The sequence below is a fragment of the Acipenser ruthenus genome, chromosome 19 (assembly GCF_902713425.1).
Source record: "Acipenser ruthenus chromosome 19, fAciRut3.2 maternal haplotype, whole genome shotgun sequence".
NCBI lineage: Eukaryota > Metazoa > Chordata > Actinopteri > Acipenseriformes > Acipenseridae > Acipenser > Acipenser ruthenus.
In genome coordinates, this window is record NC_081207.1 from 24220540 (window position 1) to 24241718 (window position 21179).

The following is a 21179-nucleotide window of genomic DNA, read 5'->3' on the forward strand; positions in this document are numbered from 1 at the left end:
AATGTTGTTAGCGACTTTTTAGGGAATTCTTTGCGGCGCCAGTTTTTCTTTGTGGTTCAACCTTAGATGAATACGGGCATTCCTGCATAAATTCGCAAAACGGGGGCGGAGATGAGGGTTCACAAATATTATAATGAGATGTACTAAAGCTGCCGACAATTGCGACACTTACAATTGATTCAATTTGTTAAAAACTTTTGAAAGCACATTTTAAACAGTCGAAATTGGCATTTCCCAGTCTGCTTTTTCTCTTGTGTTGCCAGTTGTGCTCAATGAATTTTTGAGCTGAACACCCAAGTACCTAATTTTCACTAAAGTCACGGCATACTTACAAATTTCTATGACATATCTGTTTTTTCCAGTGTGTTGGGAGCAATAGACTGCACATATGTGCCACTAACACCTGAGCATCTGTATAGGACCATGATCGATTGTGTGTTAATTGTCTAGGCTACTAAGTAGGCCAAGATAATAATAATAGTAATTAAAATAAAATAAAAAATCCTAAAATCATTTAGTTTCAATTTAAAATATTTATTCGCATTGTACACCAATGTATACAATGCAGCAGCATGATTTATTTTGTGTTACCAGTAGGCTAAACTAAAAAGAAAGTGCGCTAGGTATTCATTTGATTTTACTACTGCACTGTATACTGTATAGGCCTACTGAGATCTTGTTACGAAGACGCAGCAAATATTTAAATTAGTATATTGCGGCTGTTTTCATTAACATATTTTCTATAAAACATTTTAGTTTTAAAGAGGCTGTCTAACCAACACATAATTTAGTTGAACTACTCCAGAATTCCAAATCCCATTTATGCAATAAGATTAGCATTTTTTGTTCACTTAATTTCCATTTGATCTTATCCTTACCCATTGTAGACTTTTCAGTAGATCAAGAAATGCATTTCTATAACAATCGGAACATTGTGCAGGGAGTATTTCTATGGTACAGTAGAGTATTCAAAAAGTATTTTAATGGTTTGTTACCATGGAATAACACTGTAGAGGTCTTTCCACACATTGCAATATTTTACTTCAAGGACATTAGATGCTGTTTTTATAACCTCATTATATACCTATATGTGCCTTTCTCAGCTTGTAGACAATCCAGCATTGGACAATATTTAAACTGGAGAAGCAAGCTTCTTGAACAGAGGTGTTTGCCACTGTCTTTCGATAAAATAACAAGCAAAAACGGGACTCTCACAATCTGCTATGCTGATCAGTTTATTTATGTATTGTATGTAAACAGAATTGGCTTGGTATGCACAATATAACAAAAGCACTACCACAACAAATACAGTCAAACAGTATTCCAATTGTCTGTAACCAGGCTCCCGCTAATAAATAGGCCTACGCAGTTTCTTAAGGCAAACTAAGCAGTTACCTGTCCTCTTAAGCTGACAATACCTATAAAGAACCTCTGAAGTGAAGTTCAACTATGGATGTATGCTGGAACTATGGATGTATGCTGGAATCCCATCTATTAATGCTATGGGCTCGTTGTAGCAGTCCAATCTGTCAAACCAGAATAATAATCAGAAACTTTGTCAAAAACAAGAGCTGGATGGAGGAAAATAGCTTCAGATTTGTTTATCATTTTCTTGGTAAATGAAGGCTTGCTGTGGTTTACTGAGACTACAACACTTTCTCTTCCTGTTCCCTCTACATATTTTACTCAAGCCCAACTCATATCCTCATTTTTTTGGAGAGGGAGATAACAGTGCCCTGGGTATGATCAATGTTTGATTAATGAATTAATGCTATATTGTATTTGGCACCAAGATGTGCCTCAGTTGTTTCCAATATATATTGTACCGTAACATGGTGACAATGCAGCCCTTATAAAAATCTACCAAATTTATACAAAGCATTTACTGGTTTTTCATGTTTATTAATATTATATGCTTTACCATACCTCCCTGTTCTTTACAATGCTTACCTATGCTTACCATGGTTTCACCGTACTTTATCACACTTTTATAACGGTGTGCTCAATGCAGTACTCAAAATCAGACTGACCTTCTTTAAACGTTACATCTACTCATCTGTTTTTCAAACTGTTGTGCAAATGGTTTTGTGCAATTTAAAACTAATTAAAGCAACACAGGAATGCCCTTGAGGCATTCCTGTGTTCCAGCACACTGTCTCAATGTAATATCCTTCAGTTTGCAGCACTGCTCATTACTGAGTGCATACTGCTGCTTTGGTTAGGATTATATCTGAATCGTCTGCTGGGCACTACAGCTAGAGAAAGCATGTATTGGGATTGTCTGTGGGGAAGCTTCAATTCCATCTTTTGCCAGTAGGGATCACAATACCTAATGGTAAGACTTGTATTTTAGCAGTTAAAAAATGTATGCAGCCATTTTAATACTGTCACTGAGCTGGACTTTCAAGCAGATCCATAATTGAATTTGACTAATGTCCTGCTTATTGGCACTCGGTTGTGATGTATCACACACACACACCGTACAGACACTGGCAGGTGAACGCCACTTAACTCACACAGAACCATCAAAATATAAAATATCAGTAGATATAATTTTTAACCGCTTTGCTGTTTCTGCTTCTCATTTAGCAGATAAAATTGCTCCCACATTCCACAGGCACTGTTGAATCGAAAGGCATACTTTTTTATTAAAATACAAACCACTCGCTTTAATCCATTCACATAAACGTACTGTAAGCAGGTGAGTCGCATTGTTAAGGGTTTGCCTTTGAATTCTGCCCTTTTTGCAGGAATATTTCTTGTCAAAGCTACATGTTTCTTGTCCAATCCATTTTGTTATTTTTGGATTCTGGAGTGAGTGACTATAAAGTGAATAATGATGAAATCAAAACTTTCATTAAAAAAATTAAAATTGCAGTGCTTAAATTTTAAAAAAAACTGTTCTGTTGTAATATGTAGATTTAATTAGCCCGTTGAAACCAATTAAACTATTGGGCTGTAAAAAAAGATTCAGTACCATCAGCCAAGCAGCTTCCAGAAGGGAGAATGCTGCTGCTATGTCAAATAAAATGTTATATCATTCTACACTTAGTAAGCTGACAGAAAAGAAGTTCTGAATCTAATAAGACATGTTAAGTGTTTTTCTCTCAATATGCATCTCATCCTTGTTTTTATTTGTTTTAAATTACTAGAACCTCAGCACTCTTAAAAGATTAATGGTCCTTGACTCATTTTATCATGTCATTTTTTCCATAAAAGGATTCCTGCTATGAGGAGCACCTTAATAATTTTATTTGTAACACTATTTCCCAAATGGATGCAATTCCCTTTTAATGTGATTCATTTGTAAATGAAAATTGCAGCACTGCTATTGACAAGTTTATTGTCTATAGAGGCATGTGTATAATGGCATCTTAAAGTTGCTAGTGGCGCTGTATTTTTCAAATTTAATCCAACTCAATTTAAAGAAGCAAAGATTGTCCTTTTATTTGCTTTTTTATGTTACCCTTTACGTGTTATGATGTTTGCAATAATTCTGAGTGGTTTTTGGTTTCTCCAATATTGAGTTCTTATAACTGAATCCGCCTCTGAATCCATAAAAATCATGTGACAGTATGAGATTTCCACTCTGCCAGAGTTGAAAGGTTCTATTGTCACATGATGTGTAAGGAATGAGGAAGGCTGTTTACTTGGGATTCTTCAGACAAGCTCACAGCCAGGTAAATGCAGAGTTGAGAGATAATGAATTCATGGAACCACTCAATGTAAAATAGCAATTAAAATGACATTTCAAACAACAAATTAAATAAGGTTACTATTACAGAAATTATTTTCTAGATTGGGTTTTCCTAAATGTACAACTTTTTTTTTTTTTTTTTTTTTTAATAAATGTAGTCGTTGCCAATTATTTTTATTATTTTCTCCCAATTTGGAATGGCCAATTATTATTTGAAGCTCAGCTCACCGCTACCACCCCTGTGCTGACTCAGGAGGGTGAAGACGAACACACGCTGTCCTCCGAAGCGTGTGCCGTCAGCAGACCGCTTTTTTTCCCACACTGCGGAATCACCATGCAGCCACCCAAGAGTTACAGTGTCGGAGGACAACGCAGCTCTCGGGCAGCTTATAGGCAAGCCTGCAGTCGCCCGGCCAGATTACGGGGGTCGCTGGTGCGCGGTGAGCCGAGGACACCCTGGCCGACCTAGCCAGCCCTCTCTCCCTCCCTCCCCCCAGGTGACGCTCGGCCAATTGTGCACCATCCCCTAGGAGCTCCCGTCCATGGTCGGCTCTGGAATAGCCTGGACTTGAACTCGCAACGTCCAGACTACAGAGCACATCCTGCCCTCCACGTGGAGCACCTTTACTGGATGCGCCACTCAGGAGCCCCCTCTAAATATACAACTTTTAATAGAAAAATACTGAGAGCGCAAAACCCTACAAACCCTTCAACGTTAAACAATAATATCAGAAGTGTAGTGGTCACTGTAAAAGGATGTGTAGAGGGCTTGTGTAAAGTGGGCTTGTTCAAGCTGTAGCACCCTAAGGAGCTATCCAGGATAGAGAACAGCACACTAGCTACAGTAAATGAAAGAGAAGCAGCAAAGTGGTTTTCTTTCCTTTCCTTTTTTTTTTTTTAAATAAAAATCGGGAATGCTCAGAAAATATGTCACACACAACAATAGCCCCCGGGAGAGACTTAAACAAGACAAAGCATCTGGGAACAACGGTTCACTCGGTAACACGAAAAGTAACATCATAATAATACTGCAATGGGAATGGCACTTCAGTTGTTTGACAAGCCACAGTTAGTTTTCAAACAATGTACAGCTCAGCTGACTGGCAGACAAACACAACAACACACACTGTACTACGGTATTTGTTCACTGATGGTCAAGGCAGGTCCCGGGTCTCTCTCAATCCCTCCCTCCCCCTCCTCCTTCTTCATCTTCTTCCTCCGACCCCTCACTCTTTTCTCTCTTCAGTGCATGACCTCCCTGTAGAGTTACTGAATAAAGGGCATTCTTTCCTTGTTGTCGGTGTCCCCCTCATGGTCCTCCTCCTCCTCCCCTGCTTCACTTGTCTCTGTGCTGTCATTGGCCATCTGTGGAGGAAAGGAATGACACGGCATTACAGCGATGTTTTCATATTCTGTATTATTGAACAACAGTGGAAACAACAGAAATATTAAAAGAGTAAGTAGTTTAAAATGAGATTTTCCTGGTAATTCTAACTATCTTACATTTTCGTAATGTTGAAATCATTCGGAGTGGTTATTTTTGAAAATATTCTTTTTTTTTTTGTTAAGGTGCTTTGACTATGAAATTAGGGACTGCTCTTCCTGTGGCCTGCCATAGACATCTGTAATACAGGCTAAACCGGTGTCTTTATAGTAGTAAGTCTTAGCACCATCGAGTACAGAGCTGGGAATTGCCAGCTAAACCAGCAAGATTGTAATTGTAATTCATTAAATCTAAAATGAAAAAAACTGATATAAAAACTGATATAAAATGAAGAAGAAAAAACTCTATTGAAATGATTAAGTGCAGGTACAGAACACTAGCAATTAATGAACACTAGGGCACCCAAATATATGTACATATTTCAGATAATTATTAGAAAACTTGTGAAAGGTTCCTAAAAGTTTGTATTATTAAGTAATGTCTTTTATTTAAGCTGCTTATATAGAGGGCGAGACACCACTCTACAAAATTATAGTGGAGATACTGCTACATGGTTCTTAATAGGGACATGAATCTTAATACATTTCCCAAATGACCATAATGGAGCTATGCTCATTTCCACTAATTTGCAATGTATCAATGCCAATGTATTTGTGTCACTGCATTTACATTCATCCTGTTGAAATAGCACAACCAAAAGGCTCCTAGAAATGTATTAGGACTTTCTTATAATGTAATAATTTGAGAACTCCTGTTTAGTACATATACTGGGCTCCCTTAAATACAAATACGAGTGCCTTTTCTGTGGTGTTTCACTTAATTAAGAATTAGTGGACATCTTTTTTATTTACATTATCTTTAGAACAAGAAAAAGCTTTACTAAAAATAAATAAATAAATAAAAACATTTCTTATTCAGATTGTACTCCCATGCAATCCTATGAAAGTCATATTAGAAAATGGATTGGAGACTTCCCTTGACCTGATTGGTCAATGGGAGGTCCCTAATCTCTGGTAAAGGACCTCAAATGTAATCTTTCAAACTGTGTTTAATCTCTGTTCCAAGTCAATTCACCAAAAAATATGTAAATACAGTATTCATTTATGTAATTTACATTGTTTCTGCTTGATGAAAGAAAATCTCTGTTCCAGTACACGCCCTCTGAATGTTGTCTTTCAATGTAGACTAAAGTCTACTCCCTCACTGTCCTGTATGTTGATTACTTTGAATAGTGCTGTGAATTGGCTAACTATAGATAATAATGATAGATAATAATGATGTTATTATAATAAAAATGTTATTTTTTAAGCATTGCTGCAATTACAACATTGCCACAAGGGTGGCTTTGTGTGATTGTGTGCTATGCAATATTATTATTATTATTATTATTTATTTCTTAGCAGACGCCCTTATCCAGGGCGACTTACAATTGTTACAAGAATCACGTTATACATTATTTCACATTATACAGATATCACATTATTTTTACATACAATTACCCATTTATACAGCTGGGTTTTTACTGGAGCAATCTAGGTAAAGTACCTTGCTCAAGGGTACAACAGCAGTGTCCTCCACTGGGGATTGAACCCACAACCCTCTGGTCAAGAGTCCAGAGCCCTAACCACTACTCCACACTGCTCCCTATATATATATATACACAGTACTGTGCAAAAGTTTTAGGCAGGTGTGAAAAAATGCTGTAAAGTAAGAATCCTTTCAAAAATAGACATGCTAATAGTTTATATTTATCAATTAACAAAATGCAAAGTGAGTGAACAGAAGAAAAATCTACATCAAATCAATATTTGGTGTGACCACCCTTTGCCTTCAAAACAGCATCAATTCTTCTAGGTACATTTGCACACAGGTTTTGAAGGAACTGGGCAGGTAGGTTGGCCCAAACATCTTGGAGAACTAACCACAGTTCTTCTGTGGATTTAGGCAGCCTCAGTTGCTTCTCTCTCTTCTTGTAATCCCAGACAGACTCGATGATGTTGAGATCAGGGCTGTGTGGGGGCCATACCATCACTTCCAGGACTCCTTGTTCTTCTTTACGCTGAAGATAGTTCTTAATGACTTTCGCTGTATGTTTGGGGTCGTTGTCATGCTGCAGAATAAATATGGGGCCAATCAGATGCCTCCCTGATGGTATTGCATGATGGATAAGTATCTGCCTGTACTTCTCAGCATTGAGGAGACCATTCATTCTGACCAAATCCCCAACTCCATTTGCAGAAATGCAGCCCCAAACTTGCAAGGAACCTCCACCATGCTTCACTGTTGCCTCATTCGTGTACCGCTTTCCAGCCCTTCGGCGAACAAACTGCCTTCTGCTACAGCCAAATATTTCAAATTTTGACTCATCAGTCCAGAGCACCTGCTGCCATTTTTCTGCACCCCAGTTCCTGTGTTTTCGTGCATAGTTGAGTCACTTGGCCTTGTTTCCACGTCGGAGGTATGGCTTTTTGGCCGCAAGTCTTCCATGAAGGCCACTTCTGACCATACTTCTCCAGACAGTAGATGGGTGTACCAGGGTCCCACTGTTTTCTGCCAATTCTGAGCTGATGGCACTGCTGGACATCTTCCGATTGCGAAGGGAAGTAAGCATGATGTGTCTTTCATCTGCTGCAGTAAGTTTCCTTGGCCGACCACTGCGTCTACGGTCCTCAACGTTGCCCGTTTCTTTGTGCTTCTTCAAAAGAGCTTGGACAGCACATCTGGAAACCCCTGTCTGCCTTGAAATTTCTGCCTAGGAGAGACCTTGCTGATGCAGTATAACTACCTTGTGTCTTGTTGCTGTGCTTAGTCTTGCCATGGTGTATGACTTTTGACAGTAAACTGTCTTCAGCAACCTCACCTTGTTAGCTGAGTTTGGCTGTTCCTCACCCAGTTTTATTCCTCCTACACAGCTGTTTCTGATTCAGTTAATGATTGTGTTTCAACCTACATATTGAATTGATGATCATTAGCACCTGTTTGGTATAATTGTTTAATCATACACCAGACTATATGCCTACAAAATCCCTGACTTTGTGCAAGTGTACCTAGAAGAATTGATGCTGTTTTGAAGGCAAAGGGTGGTCACACCAAATATGGATTTGATTTAGATTTTTCTTTTGTTCACTCACTTTTCATTTAGTTAATTGATAAATATAATCTATTAACGTGTCTATTTTTGAAAGCATTCTTATTTTACAGCATTTTTTCACACCTGCCTAAAACTTTTGCACAGTACTGTATATTATATATATATATATATATATATATATATATATATATATATATATATACAGTGCCTTGCAAAAGTATTCAGACCCCTGACCAATTCTCTCATATTACTGAATTACAAATGGTACACTGAAATTTCGTTCTGTTTGATATTTTATTTTAAAACACTGAAACTCAAAATCAATTATTGTAAGGTGACATTGGTTTTATGTTGGGAAATATTTTTAAGAAAAATAAAAAACTGAAATATCTTGCTTGCATAAGTATTCAACCCCCACACATTAATATTTGGTAGAGCCACCTTTTGCTGCAATAACAGCTTTAAGTCTTTTGAGGTAAGTATGTACCAGCTTTGCACACAGTGTCGGAGTGATTTTGGCCCATTCTTCTTGGCAGATTTGCTCCAGGTTGTTCAGGTTGGTTGGACGATGCTTGTGGACTGCAATTTTCAAATAGTGCCACAGATTCTCAATGGGATTGAGATCAGGACTTTGACTGGGCCACTGTAGGACATTCACCTTTTTGTTCTTGAGCCAGTAGCAATTAATAACATGTTAAATAGGATAGGATTTTATCCTCAGTATTTATTTCTTAGCATCTCCCTAGATGGTGTCCGGCAGGGAAGAGGAACATCACCTGGCATTTCCCTCTACTGACACACTGCTAATTACCCCTTTTCAGCTGGCTCTGGTGAATTAACCTTTAAAAACAAACAGACTCATTAAAAGACTCTGGAGACAGAGGGGGTAGTCAGTCACTTAGGATCGCCTCTTTTTTCCTGGAGATGCTTTCATGAAACAAGTTTTCATTTGGAGAGGCTTCCATGGCAACAAGTGATGCACCGCAGGAAAATAATTCCTGTGATTGTCACCAGGTTCTTTGTCTTGTCTAGTTCTACTGTTAATCTCAATGGAATCAGATTCGTAGAAAAACAGCCTTCCTTCCTTTACATTCAAGGCACATTACACTATGTGATATACTAGCTTCCCCATAAGCGACATGTTATTGTCTATTCTGTAATGCAAACAGTAATCAACACAGTTCACTTACCAGGGGAGTAGGAGACTTCTCCACATCCAGTATCAGCTTTCCTATGTTGCCCCTGTCGTGGATCCTCTGCATGGCCTCTTTTACCTGTAAACAAGAAAGAAATCAGTACAGCATTTCAGTACTAGTTGTCTCCTCTCGCTACATAAACATAGATTATTATTATTATTATTATTTATATTGATCACCTTTACATTGATAATCTTTACTGCTGAATAAACATGTATTAAAAAGGATATCATTTCATGTAAAACATCTTTTCGCTTTCATTTATGTATTAAATATCACAAGGGTGCAAATGTAATAATTCAGTCCCTTTGAAATGATACTGCTATGTGATGTTAGGAATTCTTCCCACCTTGGCCTACTCCCTGTAGATTTCACAGAATTCAATAAACTGTAGCCATCTGATGAGAGAGATAACAGCTCAGTGTAAATGTAAATGAATCTATGCTTTCTTATCATAGTGCTAATAATGACAAGTCCCAGGACACATGTACTTGTGGCACCCATCGCAGTGTGTAGACTGTATGGAAGATTAAATGGGTTAGTGTTCCAGGAATATCTTCTTTTGTTGCTAAATAGTGGAGGCATTATTTTTTCTTTTTCTTTAAGAGCCTAGAATTAGAAGCTGGGAAGCATCTCAGCTGAATTACATGACATTGTCTAGGCTTTATTGTACTATAAAGTCGTGTGTACTTAACGCTTCGAGACCAGCATGCTTAATTCACAGGACCTAACTGAAACTAGAGGCGTACAATTGTTTTCAATTTATTATGGTTGCTAACCCGTCGCCATCTCAAATACAGGGTATTGTGTATAAAGTGGACCATTAAGACACTCCAAAGTCTTTTCTTCACGCAGCTTTGGAAAAATACAGGTTCAACATATTCAATTTATAGCATATATGCCTAATGTATATACACTGTCCAGGAAAACTGTTTGACCACCCCTGCTGGTTTGTGGTGCTTGGGGAGGAGATATATGTTGTCCGTTTTAACCCATTTAGACCAGCATAGATGATAGTCTGCTCTTCATATACATACACAATTTCAATTAGAATACCAAACTATTATTATTATCATTTTTTTTTTAAATTGAGTCAGTACCATACAATTACTCCAACTGCCCCACCTAGAATACCCCCTAAAATGAATAACATTTTAAAATGATGAATTGGGGGTTTGGCATGTATTGCACATTTAACCCCAATCGAGCCTCTTAACCCTAACCCAACCCTTGTCATCTGTGAATTGTACCCTTTTCAAAAATAGACGAAAGACGAATAAGCAAGAATCCCTACTATTGCAGTGTTACTCAAAATGGAACTAATTTACTACCAATTCAGGAGAACTAGGTGGGATATTTGTTCTTCACTTTTCTTCAGTGATGACTGCCAAGACTGGTATAATACCAAATATCTCTCCTATGTCACATGTTTTTGACTATATAGAAATATCTTACTAGTTAACATGGAGAAGCTACTCCATTTGATGAAATTGTGTAGTACTGAAAATGTACAGTAGGTGGTGGTGAGCAATCACAGATAGACAGCAGGGATGACTGTATAATTTGATCATACCTTTAAAACATGGCTATACTAAAGTCTCAAGTAAGGAATTATCTTTTTTGGTCACATTGTTATGTAATCTTTAGCACATGTAAGTCCTTAGCACTTACATTTGCATTGTGTGTAGTACTGTACTAAAAAATAGTTTAATTAGCAGGTTTGATGTAGTTTAAATTCTGTATTGCAATCTTCAGACCTATTTCACAAATGCCCAACCATGATATATCCTCCAACAGGTACTGGGACACCCTGTAGTGTATTTGTTCAGCAGTAAATGCACTACTGTGAAGAATGCAATTTCAGTCTTGCTTCGTTGAGTGCAGTGTAATGCAGAATCATATATACCAGAAAGGTATATATGATTGCCGTTTTTCATTTTGTTATTTTAAAGTGCATATACCTACAAAAGTATTTCTTTTTTTTATGTTGCCTGCAACCCTTCTGAAAAGTTACAAACTCTGATGATCTAAAATTAAGATTCAAAATAGCAGATGGGTAACCTAATCTAATATAAATATGTTTTACTTTCAATGACAATACTCATTTTTACCATTTGTCTAAAATAAAATGAAAACTAATTGGACTTGGTATCCTTGGTACTCCATTGTAATTTGCATTTACTTAATTGTGTTCATATGGCCTCTTGTGCGCTCAGATTCTCTGCAGGTCTCTGACAAGGAGTGCTCAGCAAAGATTGTGAGTCTCATGGCTCAAAGCCTGCAGAGATCCCCTGCAGAGCTGTACCATTCCTGCCAGTGATGCACAGTAACTCACAGACAGCTCCATTAAATCTGAATGGAGGTTTTCAATTCATGACCTCAAGACATGTTTTGCAGTGCCTTCTGCATTCTTTTTTTCATTAAATGGCAATATTAGTGCCTGTGTGCTCTGCAGAAACTCCTGGGAGTAAAATACATTGTTGTGAGAATTGGATTATGCTATTAAATAGGTAAATAATATTAACAAAAAAAAAAAAAAAAAAGATTATATAAAGGGTAGCATGTAGATTGGGTTTTTGACACACAGCACCACGTGTGAGTAACTTTGATAACTTGTGATGCCATGTACAGCACTGCTGCCTTCAATTATATTTAACTTTTTGTTGGTTTAAAGGCATCTTATTACAGCTGAAGAATCAGCTGTCATTCTCACCTCTGTAACAAGCATCAACCTCGATCAATCCACCAACAACATTTCAGATCCCTGACATCGTGGTGAAACCCTACGACTGCAAGAGAGTTTATTTGTTTACTCTTTTTTTCTGAACACTATTTCAAGTATTAACTTGTAACTGACAGAGGTTTTTATAATACATTTGTTTTTCAAATTAGATTTCTCACATCTATCTTGTAATGCAGAAACACTATATATCCTTGTTACAAGTGAGTTTCCCTCACAAAATTAGCAAAACCCAACATCTTACAGATGTTAATACATACAATAACACATACAATAAATATGTTATTACCATCTCACACAGGGGTGTGTGTGATATGACCTTTAGTTTAGTATTATAATTAATCTTTTATATATATATATATTTTTAAGTACATTCTTTGTTTAGTAGTTAAAAAACAAATTTACCGCCCTGTCACTATTCCTTGTAAAATTCTAAAAATCTAATTAATTCATTTTGAAGACTCTTTCGTTCCTCATTCATGTGACAGCAAATCTACTTAATTTCCGTAATTAGCCAATAATTCTGCTTTTCATGTTTGTTTCTCTTTAGAGAAAGAATGTGTAATTGATATAAATTAAAATTCCTCATGCACGCTATAGAGGTTGTTTATAAAACTGAAGCTACACACACACACACACACACACACACACACACACACACCCACACCCACACCCACACCCACATACTAAACAAGTAATTTAAAAAGGGTATATTCACATGTTGACCTTTTAATCTAACTCGGATGATTTCCTGTCTGGAATGCCAAACTAATACCCATTAACAGGTTGGTTGCCTCTTGAACATACATCCTTTACGCTGGGTATTACAGAGACAACGAGCTAAGCGCAAACCACTCTTAACATGGACCTTGCTCTGAACGTTCCCTAAGCCCTGCCAGCTATGCATAAGCTTCTTGGTTGCAGAGAACAGCATTACATCTAATCCTCTTGTTGTTCTTCAACAAAATACTTATGATGGGGAAAGTTCACAACTCATTTTCTTTCATTTAAACAGAGATATTGCACAGGCTGCAGGTGGTGCAATGTTGATTGTTCTTAAAAAAAACAGATTCAAATCACATATAATGATGTTGTACAGTCACAGATAGAGAATCTACGTAAAGGGCTGAACACACGTGGGCTGCCAGGACGGCATTGGTTGGACTGTAAGGTGTTCAAATTGCGCTGGAGGACTATGTGACCATTCCTCAATGATTAACACCACTAGAAAGTCTGTTCTCTAGAATGACCCACTGAGTCATCAGTTTTGAGACTGTTCCTTGTGAACATCAGTGACGTGGACACAGAAGCACTTTCAAGCTGAGCTCAGTTTGCTACACGTTTATCTCTATTCAACAAGTATGTGTGTGTGTTTATATATATATATATATATATATATATATATATATATATATACACACCTTTACAATATAGGAAAGCTGAATACAGTAGATGTAAACTTCCTTCAATCCACATGTCTGCCTATCTATAAAACCATTGAGTGGTCTTAATAAGCATGTTTGACAGTACTTCATGTTTGGTTTTAATTATGTAGAATTAATTTTGGGATGCTGTATTGTTCCCAGTAATACTGGAACATACCCATTATACATACAGTCGAAGACCAGCATTTGTGCTACCAGTAGTGCAGTTAAAACTCTGGTGCCTGCAGGGTCTTTACAATTTGAATTTCCTTCTTTTTTATGAGTTAGGGATCTTCCAGAAATGGTTTAATATGGTTGGTGGGTTTTACCGTGTGAATAGTTAGGCTGTGAACATAGAAGAAACACATCTGATTGTCCACTTTTTACAATATTTGCCTGATATTTAAAAATGTTGAGACCATTTTTAATGGAAAATAAAGGGTACATACAGTCATCTTGCCACTTTTATCCTACCAATCCGTTCACAAAATCACAAGTAACTTCAAATTATTTGCAGTCTTTTAAATTAGAAATATCATGCAGCTCAAAAGTAACACCTCTACTTGATGCAAAATACTGTCACATTTAATTTAAAAGTGTAAGGCATCTTACCTTACGAAACATAATGGTTTCATGAACCAAGCAAATCACTTTTATACAACAGAGTTGTAAAATTGAACATTAGGTATGATATGTGTTTTTGTTGTTGTGTAACAGTATTATTGAGCTCTTTATTAACTTAAATAAAATTGCCCTAAATAACATGTTAATAGGTCCCATTTATCAGCAAACCACAATAGGAACCATTAATCACTTTGTGTGTGCTCAAGAGTGAAGGTCCAAATACAGACATGCTCCTCTCACTTTCTAGTCCATGCACCTCACTGTAGAGCTGCTCCCACACACTGTCTCCATTAAGTGCTGGTACTGGAACACAGCCTGATCCCATACTGCAGTTACCAATAGTATTCAAACCTTTATTTCTTTGCAGGTCATGCCATGTTAGTGCCATCCATTTTTTTTTAACCTGGAGCAATACAAAATACAACCCACAAATCAGAACACCTATTCACAAATATATTTTTTAAATTACTGGTTCATTCTGGCAAGGGCTGTTTTTGTATCGCTCCAGTTATATATATTTTTTGTCCAACTCCTGTAACCTAGGATTCAGTGCAACACAATCCCCATTTTAAGGCACAAGATCAAGTGCTCAGAAAGACAGCGTGTTTCTTTTCTTCAGACACCCTTAATAAGCACAAAACCTGAACTAAAGGAAAGAACAAATCTATCAATGAGCTAGAGTTCAACATCTATTTGAAGCAGTGCTTTTCTAGTGGTAAAATAATAAGAAATGGGCTGAATCCTTCGAAACCGAAACCAAGTCAAACAGAATCCCATTAATAGTATATTACATCTACTATTGGAGTTCTGCTTTATTCTTTTCAAGAATAATGGAATATTGTCCAATGGGTTTGAATTTTCAAATGCCCAATTATCCTCAAGGTTAAAACCTTGCTATAAAAAAAAGGTTATTGTAATTTCATCATGAATCCCCCTCATCAATCTAAACTGCAATTCAGTGAACATTATGAAACAGAAGCCTGGAACATAAGATAAAAGGAAAACCACTTGGAATTAGAAACAAATATACAGTTATCCTACTTTTTTTTTTATAAATTTGGAATTGCCAATTATTTCTTATTTTCTCCCCAATTTGGTAAGCCCAATTATTGTTTATTTCAACCCGGCTCACCGCTGCCACCGCTGCGCTGACTCAGGAGGGACGAAGATGGACACACGTGTCCTCCGAAACGTGTGCCGTCAGCCGTCCGTTTCCTTTCACTGTGCAGGCCCGCCATGCAATCAACTCAGAGGTACAGCGTCCGAGGACCACGCAACTTACAGGCAGGCCCGCATGCGCCCGGCCAGTCTACAGGGGTCACTGGTGCGAGGTGAGCCGAGGACACACTAGCTGACTTAAGCCCTCCCCCACCCGGGCGGTGCTCGGCCAATTGTGAGCTGCCCCTGGGGATCTCCCGTCCACGGTCGGCAGTGGAATAACCTGGACTCGAACCAACAACCTCCAGGCTATAGGGTGCATCTTGCACTCCACGCGAAATGCCTTTACCAGATGCGCCACTCGGGAGCCCGCAGTTATCCTACATGTAGTAATGTTGTGTTAACTAGTGCTATTTTAATGAATCTGGTTTAAATCATCAATTATTTAGCCTGCTAGATACAAAAGCAGAATCATCATCCTTGAAGCAACACAGCCCACAAAATGAAATATAAAAACTCAGCCACTCAGTTTGGAGGTGCAGTATACGACTTTATATTGTATAAATATCATCATAGACTAGTTGTTCTACTCAATAACTGGTATGCGTAATAAAGGAAGACTGCACAATATTGTATTCCTAATGTCATTAAATCCACTTTGCATGAGTAAACTTAAAAAGATCACTGCTAGTCCCTAATTCTATCACACAGTACAATCCATTAGATCCAAGAATATAAGAATGTCAAAATAAAAAATATAGTTGTCTGTTCCGACCAGGTCGGAGTGTTTACACCCTTGTTCTGCAGTGGCTACACTGGTGGGTAAACAAGAATTCTTCCCATGAAGTTCATCCGGTTTTCTCCTGTTCCACTCAGCAGGAGGTTTAGTTCTCCTCAGTGCTGGTCACATACTCCCCCAGACGAGCCGTTGAACCATTTGTCTCTTCATAAAACTAGGGTGGTGTAAACAGAACACTCCTGGCTCACAACCTGAGCCTTAATTGGGTCCTTCATGGAGCATGATTTCAAAGAATACATTGCATCTCCTGCCAGCTCATCAGCCTCTCCTGATACAAAAAAAAGAAAGCGCTCCCATGAAACTGTGCATAATATGGAGCATGGTTTATAGATCAAAACCAACACATCCTGCCAAGGTTAGATCAAATGAGGAGACTGTGCTCTTTTTTCCATATTCGTTATCTTCATAATAAAAGCTACCAGCAAGCCTTGTTAAAGCAAAGGACCGGTTGTCTGTTTTCACATTTCAAGAGCAACGGCAACCATACTGTTAGGCTCAAACTACAGTACAGAACCAGTATGCATTTGTGCAGTAGCTTTATAGACAGGGCTCCTCTACTGCAGGTCTATTTTTCAAGGTCATATTCATTATTGACTTACCACAGGTGTGTAAATCTGAAAAACTGAAGCCTTACAAAAAGCACAATACTTTTGTTGTGATGCAAAACATGCCTATGACCTTTAAAAGTTATATGCAACAAGTTTGTGGCATATGTGTTCATAATGAATTAGGCATTTGGAACAAATCCAAAAATCAGAAGCAGACTACTTCAGGAGATCCTGTGAAACATTCCATCCCAACTTTTTAGGAGCATATTGGTGAAGTAATTAAAGCAGTGCTTATAAAGCTGGCTAATCCAAATAGAGCTGTCTTTCCTCGAATTCAAAAACACCGGAGAGCAATGCAATGCCAGTAATTTGTTTCATGCCTTAAGTAAATAAAACAAAATGTTCAAGTTACAGAGTATGATGTAGATAAAAAGAGTATGGAGTATCCTTACAGCTTTTTAAAACTAAATACACACTACATAGAAGAATATAATTATTTTCTAGTTATTATTATTATTTATTATTATTTATTTCTTAGCAGACGCCCTTACCCAGGGCGACTTACAGTCGTGAACAAAAATACATTTCAAGAATCACAGTACAAGTAATAATACAATTAAGAGCAAGATAAATACAATGACTTTGGTTCTAGCAAGTACAAGTATGACAAAATATGATTCAATAACAGAGCAGATAACAGTGTCAGTGATAGTTACATCAGGATATAATTAAATACTAAATACTACAGTTGACGGATCTGTCAGTCGTTAGGAGCTGGACAGTAAGTCACAAGTTGTGCTATTTGATGAACAGACTGGACCACAGCAGCAACAGATACCAAGTAGGTGAGACCACACCATCAGAGGAGATATATTAGGAGCTGTGATACTCCTCACTGATTAATATACTGTGGCCCCGCTACATGCTGCTAAACTGGATATACCGGTGTGTGTATTATATATATATATATATATATATATATATATATATATATATATATATATATATATATATAATTTCTATCTCTTGTATGGTTACTAAATAATCATTTTTCTAAACATATGTTTTACTTTTTTAAATAACAAAACACACTAAAGCTTGGCTCTAGCTGGAAATATAGCTAGAAGGATAAAAAAATATTTTCTTTTCCCTTTTGCTGTCACTCACTTCAGTCCCAATCCTCCAGCTCCCATAGTGTAGCTTTTAAAGCGCTGTCGACAGAAGTTCAAATTCTAGCCCTGAAGCCTTTCAGACTCCACAACTAATTGGAAATATCTGCCATTGTCCTGTTTCCCAGCCTGGGAAGCTAGTTCCATTGAGCTACATAATGGACCCATTTCCTCATTTAATAAAGTACCATAGCTGTTGATTTGTAATTGAACTGAACTGTTTTCTACAGTAGCAGATACACTACAAGTATATAATACTACAAGTATATACACTACAAGTATTTTTTTTTTTAATTAAGGGGTCATTATTTTAAACCTTGACCAACAAAGCATACAAGTAACTTAAAATGTATCTAAAATGAAACATTAAAAATAACAAGGTATTCTATTGGTTGTTCATAAATCATACTAGCTGTGTCAAAAAACAATGTCCACTATTACAATACAAAACAATGCCCTGGGGCCCTTTTGAATGAAGTGCAAAGGAAAGACAGCACAGTATACTAGACAGAATACTGTAATGCACACCTTTTAATAACATGCAGCCCAGATATTGCCCAGGAATTCTCCTAAAATGTGAGTGTGCGTTACACTCTGAACATTACAGGGGCCATTCATTATTTTATTCTTCTCCTTTGCCCTTGCTTACATGTTTGCTAAATTACCCTTTAGGTGCACTTTAATTCATCAGAGAGTGCGTTTGGTGACTGTACAGTATGTTTTCATTCACAAAGACACCAGCCCCCCTGTGCAGCTGCTTTTGAAACTTGCTTTCCACTACCTCTCTCTGCAAGCCAAACAGGAATGCTAATAGTAGGTAGGAGAAGAATTTTTAAGAGCGCAGTCTCCTAATATTTTTAAACGGTACTCAACCCTGCACCTTTGAAATGTTATCTAAAAAACAATGGAAAGAAAAAAGGAGGACGTATCACATTTTGCACATTGTTCTACAATATTAAATATAAATATTTGCATCAAATGTTGTGACTCAAAAACACAGAAAGCATTAGGCTGTTAGATGCTACAGTGCAGTCTTTATTCATTGATAGCCACACCAGCAGCAGTGATACAGCTATCGAACAGTGAGTGCAAGTCCGTCAGGGTGTCTTCTTTAATTTTTGCTTCTACAATAGCACTTTTTCAAACTCATTTTTGAGACGCATCCCTTCAGCTATTTAGCCAGCTAAGACAGCGTTTGAAAACTTGCAGTCTCGTTTGACAACCAAAACTTGTGATAAAGGCACAATGTACTTCTAACAATCACAAGGGAATGCCAGGTAACTACAGTAGTCCACTAATGTCTATATTTAGTTCAGCTTCACACATGTGCTGAATAAGTCACCCAAATGGGGCAACTGTGTTGCTGTGGTCCAAATGAAACAATGTCATATGGAGGCTTGGTAGCTCTGCAGTGAATTGTGTTCCAAAACCTAAAGAATGTTTTTTAAAGAGTGTTTCTAAAAAAAAGTTAGTAAACCCTCTCAAATAATAGCTTTCACTGCAAACGTTATCTAATTTAGCAAAATGGGCTAAAAGCAATCCTTAAAACAGTCCTTAAAGTTGTGTAAATAGGGCCCCAGAATTCTAGCCAAGCACTGGTTTATCCTTGTCTTAAACTGGCCATGCTGGTTCAAATGACTGTCATGCTGGTTCAAGAATAGTCAATGTTCATGCTATATTACTGTACAATATAAAGCCATGTGACTGTTGCACACATTCTTAAAGGGTTACAGAACCTGTAGTGTTAAAATAAACTCAGAAATCCAGCAGCGCGTTTGCAGGATGGAACTAAACCTGTGTTGTGGTGTTTTATACCAGCTGTGGATCCAGTAAGAAACCTGTAAATGTGTGGCCCGACAATTGTTTGTCACCTGCTCACTACTGTAGCCATTAATGGAATTTGCAGCTGGGGACTAATGGAATGATGTAAGGAGGGAGCACCTCTGGCATAAGGAAGGAGGACTTATACATGTTAATGGTAACTGAGAGGAGGCAGCCACATTCTGAAAGGTGGAAATGAGTGTGGAAGGTTGTAGCACAGTTCCAACAGCTGTCAACAACAGATGTCATTAAAATGACACAGCAGAACTGTGCTACACATTTGCATCATAGACAGGTTCTAAGTGTGTAATGAAAAATAATGGTGAAAAACTCGCTAATTGAATATCCCGAGCCGTTAGTAATCCTTAATCTATGATAAATTTAATTAAGTATTTTTTCATTTTATTTGGATTATCTTGCTGAATTCTAAGCTTGACAAAGCTCTGCAACAGCAGGCTCCCTGTCTGTCCATTGAAATAGGAAAAAATACATATGCTTTGGAACACCCAGAAATGTAGTATAAAAGATTGATTTTTGAAGTTTTGATTGTTGTTATTGAATGACTTCACTATCAGATAAAACCAAATTAAATGATTCTTGGTGTTAGATCTCCCTCCTGACCTGCGAGGCAGCTGCATAAAGGGAACAGAATACCCTGCACTAAATGGCACGACAGTTTATTCCCAGGGTTAGGTGGAAATCAGCCATCTAGAAAGGGGGCAAAGCTATGGTATACGAACTCAATGACCCGGACCCCACATTGCATTATAAACCACCTTTCTATTGTAGCCTCTGACATCTAGGAGTGGCCTCACAAGCAGTCTGTTCTGAATGAAAACAGCATAGCTACCATTCCAAATATGTCAAGACTGACTGACTGACTCATACCCAGAGGAGGAGAATGGTGAGAACCATTGCAAATACTAAATACATACAAAAAGCCTACAGACCTATACCTCACTCAATGTACAAGAAGGGACTTTCAACATGCTGAGGTGTTAGAGGGGATCACTTAAAATTCGATATAATTAACTGCAATTGCACTGCCAACTGCACAGTTGGAATAAATAGAATAATGTATGTGTTATCACACAATAATATATTCTTGTTGGTAGCCCGAAACCAACAAGAGACATATTATTGTGTGATACGAATATATTCTGACCTATATGTTATTTTCTATAGGCTATGTTGTTTCTTAAAGCATACACAAGGGAATAACATTTAAAAACAAACCGTCACCATCAGCACTCTCACTACAAGAAGTACAATATAACATAGAAGAAACACATTAAAAATAGACATTGTTCAAAGTCTTCCGCATTTTTCTTTTTTACTGATGAGATTAAAATTCAAAAGGGTATTGTTCAGGTGTCTAGTGAAGTTCTCTTATTTCGCCCATTGGACGCACATCACTTGGGCTAAGATGCAATTCTAGTACTTATCCATATATTAAATAAAATAATGT

The 21179-nt window shown here is 37.4% G+C and overlaps 1 protein-coding gene across 1 annotated transcript in view; it reads right to left on the bottom strand.

Annotated features, from left to right (window-relative positions):
* Positions 1-1222: 1222 nt before the first annotated feature.
* Positions 1223-21179, bottom strand: part of LOC117424440 (synaptic vesicle membrane protein VAT-1 homolog-like) — a 42776-nt gene continuing 22819 nt past the window's right edge. Inside the window, exons 8-9 of the mRNA XM_034040773.3 lie at positions 9423-9506; positions 1223-5062 (exon numbers count right to left, since the gene is read on the bottom strand). Coding sequence (XP_033896664.2) covers positions 4964-5062; positions 9423-9506 — 183 coding nt within the window. The 3' untranslated portion in view covers positions 1223-4963. The remainder of the gene's footprint in view (positions 5063-9422; positions 9507-21179) is intronic.